The 11,185-nt window shown below is 45.0% G+C and overlaps 1 protein-coding gene across 1 annotated transcript in view; it reads right to left on the reverse strand.

Annotated features, from left to right (window-relative positions):
* Cep120 (centrosomal protein 120) overlaps positions 1 to 7,069 on the reverse strand; it is a 66,363-nt gene extending 59,294 nt beyond the window's left edge. Inside the window, exons 1-4 of the mRNA XM_059245892.1 lie at positions 6,938 to 7,069; positions 6,718 to 6,783; positions 2,344 to 2,500; positions 1,498 to 1,612 (exon numbers count right to left, since the gene is read on the reverse strand). Of these exons, the coding sequence (XP_059101875.1) occupies positions 1,498 to 1,612; positions 2,344 to 2,500; positions 6,718 to 6,766 (321 nt within the window). The 5' untranslated portion in view covers positions 6,767 to 6,783; positions 6,938 to 7,069. The remainder of the gene's footprint in view (positions 1 to 1,497; positions 1,613 to 2,343; positions 2,501 to 6,717; positions 6,784 to 6,937) is intronic.
* Between the last annotated feature and the right edge of the window lie 4,116 nt (positions 7,070 to 11,185).

The raw sequence follows: 11,185 nt of genomic DNA on the forward strand, positions 1-11,185 counted from the left end.
GTAGTAATTTTACAGTTTAAACAATGTTTTTAATGTAGCTGGGCACTGTGGAGCATTCGTATGATTGCAGTGCTCCGAGAAGCAGAGAGAGGACTACTAGGAGTCCAAGGCCAGCCTTGACCCACATGCCTATCTTCAAGTGAGTTACTGTTGAAAAGTACTGTGGTGATTATTAGAATAATAGAAGAAACAGAAGACGTATACAGGCCTGAAAGAGATAGTCAGGGAAAAGGAGAACAAGATGTGCCTGGCGGCACAGCCTGAAGTCTCAACCACTTGGGAAGGAATCTGAGGCCAGCAGGGGTTAACGGTGTGACTGGTCTCAAAATGAGGAGCTAATGACACAGCCCAGTGGGAGGATGCAAGTCTAGCGTGAAAGAGACCCTGAGTTCAATCCCGAGACCTAGGGCAGAGCTAGAAGCAATGTCAAGTGAAACATAAGTAAATGTTTTTATTAGAACAACAACAACAAATGTCTATTTTGGTACAATTTTTGTTGTTGCTGGGGTGTTTTTTTGGTTTCTCAAGACAGGGTTTCTCTGTATAGCCCTGCTGTCCTGGAACTGGCTCTGTAGACCAGGCTGTCCTCAAATTCACAGACATCTGCCTGCCTCTGCCTCCCAGAACTGGGATTACAGGTGGCTGCTGTTGCTGTTTTGAGGAGTTAGGATGCCGTCCTAAGTGTGAGCCCATGCACATCTCAGTGCCCTCGGTGAGAGCACTGTGGTCAGGTATTGCTACTTCAAACGGTCTCTAAAAACCATTTACTTTGGCTTGACCCAAACTTTTAATCATCAGAGTTTAGGACTATTTTGGAGAAGGTGAGGTCTTAGTATGTAGTCCAGCTGACCTCAAACTTGTAATTCTCCTGCCTGAGTCTCGAAAGTTCTGGAAAGTATCCAGTTTCCTGAGGAAGGTTAGGGAGAGCAGAGTGTCCTGAGCTGGGATTTACTAGACACACTGAGTAATGTGACTCCAAGGGTATAGAGCTAGGAAGCAAGGAGGCCTAGCGGGAAGTTCTAATAGCCAAGGTACGAAACAATGGGAGCTTAAATTAGGGCAGCAGCTGTAAAAATGCAGACTAGATCCCAAGGGGACCAAATCCTCTGGACTGGATGGCTATGAAGGAGGGAGCAGGAAAAGTGTCCAGAAGACTTCCGGATTTAGAACTTGCAGGAACAGAGTCAGTCGAATGTTCACTGAACCGAGGCACCCGAGGAGGACAGCCTCAAGAGAAGCTCAGCACGCTGCCACAGGGGCAGTCACTCCCACACGGGTTTGCGCTTTCGGACAAGCTTCTTGAGAAAGAATTCACAGGAACAAGTGAAAGGCTGGAATTCTCAAATCCAACTCGAAAATTAAAGCATTCTCATCTCTGTATCACCCTGAGGCCATGATCTATGTGCAACTGGCCCGGTATTCCGTTCTTCCCTTTCAGCTGGTATTTACTTAATCAACTATCCATCATAATAATTAACAAAACCGAAAGGACAATACCTGCTTTGTTTCCTGAGCAGTTCTTAAGTCCAACACAATGTAGCCTATGGTTTCCTTGGCAGAAGACAGAGGATCCAAGGCGAAGCACTGGAGTTTGATAGGCGTGCGCTGTAACCTGCACAAGGACGTGCGTGAGCAATGAGTGAGTCTTTCTTATATTGTGCTAAGTCAAGGCCAGCCTGGTCTACAGAGCTAGTTCCAGGACAGCTAGAGCTGCATAAAGGAATCTTGTCTTGAAAAACTAGTCCACACCAAACCAAACCAAATGAAAACAAACAAAAACTCATTAAAAAAAAAGAAATACATTTCAGTCATTTAATAAATAGAAGTACTGCTGTTCTTGACTATTTCTAGTCATGAAATTCATAAAAGAAAACCCAATGTTAGACTTGAAGTCCACTTAAGGTGAGAAGACTCATCCACTGTGGGTAGCATCATTCCTCAGACAGGGCATCTATCCTGAACTGTTTAAAGGTGGAGCAGGTGAGCTGAGCACAAGCATGCAAGCATTGCTGCATTGCTGTCTGCTCTTAACTGCTGATGTAATGTGACTAGCTGCTTTGAGTTCCTGCCACCTGACTGTCCTACTGTAACATGGGACTGCGGGGCGGGGGGGGGAGGGGGTGGGGAGGGAGACGACGGACGGACGACTAAATTACCCTTTCTCCCTCAGTTGCTTTCATCAGGGTGCTTTATCACAGCAACCAGAAACGAAACGAAGAGAGACTCTGTCTCAAAAGCAAAACCACAAACACCCACACTAAACACTCCACAGATGTGATCATCACCACACTCAGTTCGTTAGAAAAGGACAAAGATGCTGACGGAAATGGAGAGCGGCCTCACCTGTGCTGATGAAGCACTTTCCTGTCAATTTCCCAGGCTAACTCGGTAGCAAACTCGGGCTGGTCAGTGTGGTCGACAGGATCAGTAGCCAGCTGCTCTCCATCGAACTTGGCTTCTACCACAAGCATATGCTTTGGACGTTTGGGGAAATGGCGACCTGAAGAAAGAATACACATACATACGAAAATCGAACAGGATCATTTTAAATACTGGTGTATGTCCAGGTAGCTGGTTTGCACACTCCATAAACTACCTCACAAATGCACCTTCACCTACTTTCATAACCTGAAAGCTGTGATTTAGGCATTATTGCTTCTCCAACAGTAATGTGCATATGAGTCACCTGGGGACCCTGCGCAAATGTAGAATCAGGCGCGGTAGGTCTAGGTGGGCCTGAAAGCCTCACAAGTAAGTGCATTTAAAAAAGAAAAACAAATGGTAAAGTAAATGGCTTCACAAAGAATAAAATAGGTACTTGCCCTAAAAAGAAAACCAAGGGTCTAATGGAAAGAAAAATTTCAAAACTGGAAGAAAGTAAACAGCAAATAAGTATTCCTAACAATCTTGCACTGAGGCAATTATTTTGGTTTTTCAGTCTGGTGAGGGGGATCATAGGGAGGGGAATTTTTACCACTACTAAAGAAATAATCCCCTCCCCGTGCTACTCACCCCAATTAAAGCTACTTGGTTAGGAGCTAAATGGGCAGGAAAGACCTGGATTTGATGAGATGGTGGCACATATAGATAACCCCATCACTTGGGAAGTGGAGGCAAAGAGCCTGGATGACATGAGACCCCAAAACCCAAACGAGGGGCTCTCTGGCCCCAGCGGCAGCTGCTGGAAAGGAACTGCATTGTTTAGAAAGCACTTCAGCAAGACACACACTGTGCCACTCTGTGACCCAAAGGTCTTCAGAAGTCAACCTGTGACCAACATGGGCTACCCACGCAAGAGAAATATTACCAGGACTGCACCAATGAGGCGCCTGAAAGATTGCCCAAGGACGGATTCCACGAAGACCACCATCCAAACCGAGGGGAAACTGCTGCAGCACCCAGTTCATCTTGAGAATGTCAACAGTCAGTCACAAAACAAAAGCTCTGGCTTAAAAAAAAAGAAAAAGACTTGACTGCAGTCTTGAGAATGTCAGCTGAAGGACAGAGAGATAATATATTTGCTGCTCAGTCATGAGGCCTGGAGTTTGGGGTCACAAGCCAAGCATCCTGTAATCGCAGCTCCTATAACATCAGCTCCAAGACAACAGGATCATTGAGGCTTGCTGGCTCCCAGCTTCATAGAGAACAGGTAGAGTAGTTGAGGAGGTGACCCAAAGCTGGCATCTAGTCTCTAGAGGCATGAACAGGTGTGCACATGTGCACACACACTCACACAGAAACAAACGTAAATAAAGAATCTGAAACTGACCTTTTAAAAAACGTCAGCCAGCCAGGCATTAGTGGCTCACGCCTTTAATCCCAGCACTCGGGAGGCAGAGGCAGGCGGATCTCTGTGAGTTCGAGGCCAGCCTGGTCTACAGAGTGAGTTCCAGGAAAGGCGCAAAGCTACACAGAGAAACCCTGTCTCAAAAAACCAAAACCAAAACCAAAAAAAAAAAAAAAAAAAAAAAAAAAAAAGTCAGTCAGAGGCACTTATTTTAAACTATGTGCTGGCTAGTTTTTTGCCAACTTGACAGAAGCTGGAGTCATCTGGGAAGAGGGACCCTCAACTGAGGAAATGCCTCTGTCAGATTGGCCTATAGCTAAGTCCATGGGACATTTTCTTGACTAATGACAGTTGTGATGTGGACTGTGCCACCCCTGAACAGGTGGTCCTGGATGGTATAAAACTAATGAAGAAGCCATGGGGAGTAAACATCTTTCTCCAGGGACTCTGCTTCAGTTCCTGCTCTGATTCCCTCAATGAGGAACTGGGACTAGAACATGTAAGATGAGATAAGCCTTTCCTACCTCCCAGCTGCCCTTGGCCAGTCTTTCTCACAGTAAGAGGCAGACAACAGAAGTATTGTTTTTTTATCCTGGAACCGAGCACACCAGGATATAGCCTGATGGAGAAATTCAGTTCCCTGTAATAAGAGGCATTTCTAGAAACGCAGCTAAGAAATTATAAGTAGCTCGATATAGCTGGAGTTCTGGGGACCTATGAAACCTAAAGGATGGGCAGAAGTCTTACCACAAGGGGCCATGCTTGCTGCTCTAAGAGTGCAGACATTATGGGAACTCTGAAAGATCTACATATCAGAAAGATCATTGCAAAGTAGCTCAGGACAGCAGTTGATTCTGGAAGGGAAGCAAATGTTTGGAAAACAGACTGAGATCATCACTGCAGGTGAGGTGAGTGGAGACTCATCTGAGTGTATGCAGCACCTATAACAAAATCACCAACTCCTGGTGATCCTTTGGAAGATGGTGATGGAAAGGGAATCAAGGAGGGTGATGAATCCCAGGTTCCCAGCTTGAATGTAAACACCACATGCCAGTTTTAGGGATGTTTGTGGTAGCAACCTAACCGACATCCCTGACTCCAGGTTCGCTCTCCTGAATACAACTCCTAAGCTAAACGTGAGTTAAGTTCATTTTCTAGTTAGGACTACAGCCACTAACCCTTTTCTTAGAATAACTCTCAACTCCTTGGCTTTCAAGGTCCTCCAACGCCGATTCTTTCTAGTTATTTCTGACCCAGTACAATATTCCTAACTATCCACCTTTCTCTACCACGGTCATCTTTCAGCCTTGTTCCACCCACCACGTTCATTCCTGTTACCCCGGCTTATCCAGTCACCAGAAATGACTTTCTTCTATGTCTGTCTGTCTGAAGCTTGGGATGGAAGGGCTTGGGATGGAAGGCACGTCAATCACTACTCTTATTCTACTGCCAAAACCACACTTACGGTCTGCATCAGGTTTTTATTATAGTGCAGTCCAACATACGGTGTCTTGCACACTAATTTGTCCATTCCAAATAAACAGACCCCTATATCACGGAAGGCAGGAAATCACTACATTTTTTTTTCCCCATAGGGAAGGCCCAGTTCTAAATTTAAAAGCCTCTTTCAACCAATTAGAAAAGTATTTCAGTCTTGTGAAGGGTTTATTTGTGAGAGGATTTTGGGGTTTTGTTTTTTTGTTTGTTTGTTTGGTTGGTTGGTTAGTTTTGTGACAGGAACTCACCAGTAGACCAGGTTGACCTCAGTCTCACAGAGATCCACCTGCCTCAGCTACCGAGTGCCGGGATTAAAGGCGTGCGCCGCCACACCTTGCCCGATCTTGTGTTTTTAAGCAGTAAAGGGAACAACAGTTAATACTGTCCCTCCTATTAAATAGCTTCTGTTCAATTTCTTATTCCAAAACTCAGAAACTATTTTTACCCTGCTTTTCTTCCTCCTTCTCAAATCGTACCAGGCCTCTCTCCTGGGGGGACAGGGGTCTAACCAATACCACCGGTGGCTAAGCTCTCAAGATGACTCTGCATACTGATAACCTGTTCCCATTCACCAAACAACTCCTGGGTCCTCCACTTTGCTAACTACGCTGACTAGAAGAAACATCTGTGGAAAGAGTTTGAGAGCAGAGCATGCCGCCTTTCCCCACACCTCAAGTGCTCTTTGCAGCCTGACCAGCTATCTGTCCAGCTTTTTGTCATGTGACCCATTCCTCACTAGCTTTCAGAACCAAATAAATGTCATCTCAGGAAAACGTTCCCCAGAGGTCGTCATGCCAGCACGACACACTCCTCACTTTACTCTCTCAGCTTCTAGACCTAGAGACACCTGCATTACCAGCACAGCACCTGACATTCAGAGAGTCCCCGATAAACAAACGTCACTCACTCAACACACATGTAAGGATCATTTAATACACCTTAACGACCGTAGTCCCCTAGGCACGCCATCAAGGCACGTAAAGGGAACAGCCTCGGCAAGACGTCTGAAACGGTACGAAGCGTGTATTAAAGTCAATGGCAAAGTTCTTACGAATGGCATTAGCGGGAATTGCTGCCCAGAACGTGCTCTGCAGGCACTTTTAGCTCATATATAAAAGCCATCGACAGGCTGCTTCTGATGGAAATCGTTTTTTTTTTTTTTTTTCTACATTCTCTGGGGCTACGGCTAGTCACGCTAAATATCACTTATCCCTAATAGCACTCACGTTCCCCGGAGAGATGTTTAAATCAATTGCCTAACAGCCCTCGCTCCATGCAACTGAACAAGTCTTCGGGGACCACCAAAGCAGAGATGACAGGGTTCGTAAGGTTAACAAAGCCGCGGTCACACATGACTCGGCTGAGGTTGGGGAAACAGCAGTTGCAAAGAAAAGAAAAAAGAAAAAAAGAAAGAAACAACGGAGGCCGCTCACCTTCTAGGATGGATACGACGATGAGCAGCTGGTCGGACTTGGAGACCATGGTCGCGGCGGCGGGGTCTGCAGGGAAGAGACCCCGTGAAGCTCGCTGGCCGGATCCCCGCAGGCCTAGAAGGCTCCCCAGCGCCCGGCCCCGCTCCCCGGGGCCGCCGACCAGGCCCTAACCCTACCCCGGCTGGACGAACGCACCCCACACACCCGCAGCCCCCGGCACCTTTGGCCGCCTGCTAAGCTGCTTTTCAAACGCCCGGGCAGCCGCAGCGGACGCCGCCGCGCCCCGCTTCCGCCTAGCAACCAGGCCCGCAGGCCCAGAGCCCGGGGGAGGCTGGAGGACAAAGGGCGATAGAGACCAGGGCAGTCGGGGCTAGAACGTCCACCGGCCCGCCTCACCTCCCGCCCTTGGACGCTCTTTCCCAGAGCCCTAGGGAGACGCGGCTGCATTAGCCCGCAGCGCCGCCTGCTGGTCGCCTGCGGAAAGGCAGGCGATTTGAACCTCCCCCGCAGGCTGCGCAGCCGCACTACTACCCTAGACGCTTCCTGGTCCTGCATCGTAGGCTCTTTAAGGAGTGGGAGGGTCGCGTATTTTAAGCGTTATTCTCTTTTAATCTGAAAAATAAAACCATAGTGTTTTTTTTTTTTTATGCTAGTTCTCAGGCACCTGGCATCGACCGAACGGAATGTATTAAGTCACAGAAGACTCATGACCTGGGTGTGAACGGTGCTTGCGCATCACTTCAAAATATTTGCCCTGTGAAAACAAGCAGTGTCAATACGGTAGTTACTGTAACTGCTGGCGCTGACGTAATCTCTCCCAGAATAGCTGTACCTTAGAAATACCTCTTTAAAAAAAAAAAAAAAAGTCACGTGGGGCGAGAATATTTAAAGGTGTAGGTAAATTCGTAAATAGCAAAATCCAGGCTGAAAGTTAAGGTGTGGAAATGTCGTGAACACACGTTTTCCCTTCCAATTTCAAACTTTTTTTTTTTTTAAAGGAAAGATTAGATGTATTTTGAAGATTATCTAGCTTAAAACCTAGAAAACTGAATCCGTTGGAGCCTTCGTGGACACTTTCAGCGTTAAAATCTGTAAGACTTTCTCTTGGAAAATCAGAAGTAAAACACGAAACAGATGATAGGGTAGAAAGTAAAACGACTGAAGGGAGGAGATGTCACGAAGCAGCGGATCTGAGTGTGCGGGCTCCTGCTGCTTTCTTGCTGTAAACCTAGAAGACGTTTTGAGAACCAGTATGCTAGAACCTTTAAGCCCTGTTGCTCTCGTCTACACTGTGGTCTTTCTGTTCTTTGTCCCCAAAAGAAAAGGATGGGGAGACTAGGCTAGATTATCTCTAGAGCTTCTTTAGGACTCTTGAGAGGTTTTCCTGAAATGTGGTATTCATATAAAACTAAACTTTATGTGCATTGTTGAGCACTATATTATTCTTTTGAGGAGGATTTCAAAAAGTAGTATTAAAAATAGGCAGAATCATATGGTGGCCATGTGATAGTTTTTATCTATTAAAGGTGTGATGTTAAACACTATATAGTTATCTTTTTACATGAATAATCTCATAACTTAATAGCTATAAAAACTGTTTTTATAATTTATATGTTTTTATTTTAAAATACACTTATGTTCCTTTAGGCTATCCAACAAAACTGAAAACCCAGATTAGGTTATCACTACATGCCAGAATAGTCTCATCTAAAAAAAAAAAATCTGTAAAATTAATCAAATGAACTAAGATGAGGGGATGGAGAGATGGCTGTTGTAGAATATTATTTTAAGATGCATTACATTTGTTTAAGCTGTGGAACATTTGTTTAATGATGCAAAGATGTGTTGCATTCTTTTATGTTGCATTTGTTTAACTCTGTGAAGCTGTGTTACTGTGTCTGTCTAAAACACCTGATTGGTCTAATAAAGAGCTGAATAGACAGGAGAAGGAAAAGATAAATGAGATGATTTGTTAAGAAAAGCTGGCTAGAAACAAGCCAAGTTAAGGCCAGGCACTTATAAGTAATAATAAATCTCTGTGTCTATTTATTTGGGATCTGGGTGGTGCCCCTCCCCCCTCAAAAAAAGAGCAAAGACCCAAAAGAGTAAAAGAATAAAAACAACCAACTACAGATGGCTCAGCAGTTAATGGTATTTGCTGCTCTTCAGGGGACCTGAGTTCAGTTCTTGGCACCCAAGCGGCAACTCGCAGTATCTGTAATTCCAGCAGCATGGGGCTCCAGTGACCTCCTCAGGCACCTGAACACGTGTGGAACACACACACACACACACACACACACACACACACACATACACTTAAAACTTATTTCTTATAGTAAAATTTTTGATATAGCTCTGTTTTCAAAAACTATTTTATTACATTTTATTTGTGTGTGTGTGTGTGTGTGTGTGTGTGTGTGTGTGTGTGTGTGTGTGTTGTGGGGTTATGCTTAGAGGTCAGAGGACAAAAGTCATTTCTCTCCTTCCACTATGTGGGTCCTGGGGATCAAACCCGGGTCATGAGGCAAGCAGGTGCTTTTACTCACTGAGACATCCCTGCCCCTGCTTTGGCTCTCTGCATCTGGATTTCTTCCCTGAACAACACTCTCATTTGTAAAATCACCTCACTGGAGTTGCTGAAGAGTCATCAGTATCATTTGCATGGTGCCTTTATTTTCACAGTCTGTATAAAATTGATGATATGAAAGTTGCCATCTAGAAATGGACTGTAATTTAATCATCATCTAAACCCATGATTCCATAATCGAATTCCCTTCTTGTGCTCTATTAGATGGCAGCAGCTTCGGTTCCAGCATAAAGCATCACGTGTTAGTTTAAACTCATGAGAGGAAATTTTATTATATGTTTATGAAGTACCAATTACTGTCTCCAAATATATAAGAAAATGTTTATAGCGTATGTAAATCATATCTATTAGACAATGGAAGATTCATCACACTATGAGCATGTAAGTATGCAAATTCAAACTGACAGGTACTGGATTCATTAGTTTGCTAATCATATTATGTAGCTTTCGATTTCTATAAATTCCTGCAAGCAAAAGGGCATCTTGGCTCACATCAAACCTTTCTTTTTCTATATCTGTTTCACATTTTGGAGAAACCCTACTTTGCAGTATTTTTATGTTTCATTTTCAACAATTTCAATGGCCCACCTAAGAAGAGATTGTAAATTTTATTAATGTTTCCCTTCGTCAGCCTATCCCCCTGTATATCGACATGCCCAGATATATATTTAATAAAATTAAAACAAGCTCCTAGGACTATTAAAATCGGCACACTTATTGAATAGCTGCTATTTGTAAAAACATGGTACCAAAACTTGACCTTCAAGAACTGCTTAGAAAAGCAGCCTCCGTTTAAAAGAAATGAGCAGGGGTGTGGAGGCATATACCTTTTTAATCCTAGTACTCAAGAGGCTGAGGCAGGAGGATTTCTATAAATTCTAGGCCAACCTGGGCCACAGAGTGAGACCCTGACTCGGAAACAGAAAGACAGCCTTTCTAAGGCTCAGGGAATGTCACTGAAGAGAAGAGAGCTGGAGAATCAGGTGGACAGTGCTGTGACATGCTGGTGTGGCCATTGTACCCATGAACTTACCGCAGTTCTAGCTACCTGCAGGAGACCAGCACAGGGTCAAGGAGACAAGATTAGCCAGCATTCTAGCAGGCAACACTAACTGAACTTAGTGGTTACAGGTAAAAGACGACAGATAGACAGACAGACAATGGGCATGAAGGGAGGGAGGCAAACATATTGGAGGACGTTGGGAGGGGTGAGAGAAAAGAGTTCGGCATACAATCAAATACATTATTTACGTGTATGAAATTGTCCAAGAATAAATGATGGATATTCAAGAAAAAAAGGACGGATGGTGGTGGCGGCGGCGGCGGCGGCGGCGGCGGCGGCGGCGGCGGCGGCGGCGCACGCCTTTAATCCCAGCACTCGGGATGCAGAGCCAGGTGGATCTCTGTGAGTTCGAGGCCAGCCTGGTCTACAGAGCGAGATCCAGGACAGGCTCCAAAGCTACACAGAAAAACCCCGTCTCGAAAAACCAAAGGAAAAAAGAAAAAAAAAGGAGACAGGCAAGAAGATGAAGAGTAGGGAGAGGAGGAGAGGAAGGATGAGAACATCTCATTTAGTGCCAAGGCAAATGGTCCTTTAAAGCAGGAGCCTCTATAACTAAATGCCACAATTGATTAGAAGGTCTTTAGTCCCTTGAGAAAGGGTCACTAATACCCATCTGAGACTGTATAGCAAAACATTGGAGAATCAGGCATACTGAGCTCCGAGTTCCATGACTTACTATCTTCGCGACTCTACCAAGGAATTTTGCTCTGAGGCTCAGCTCTTCTACCAGTAAAGCAAAGTTTACTGTTCTTAACTGTTTGGCTCATGTATGAGTGGGTGGTGTGTGCCGGTGTGTGCATAGTCACACGTGTGAGGGT

Source organism: Peromyscus eremicus, chromosome 19 (assembly GCF_949786415.1).
Source record: "Peromyscus eremicus chromosome 19, PerEre_H2_v1, whole genome shotgun sequence".
NCBI classification, from domain to species: Eukaryota; Metazoa; Chordata; class Mammalia; order Rodentia; family Cricetidae; genus Peromyscus; species Peromyscus eremicus.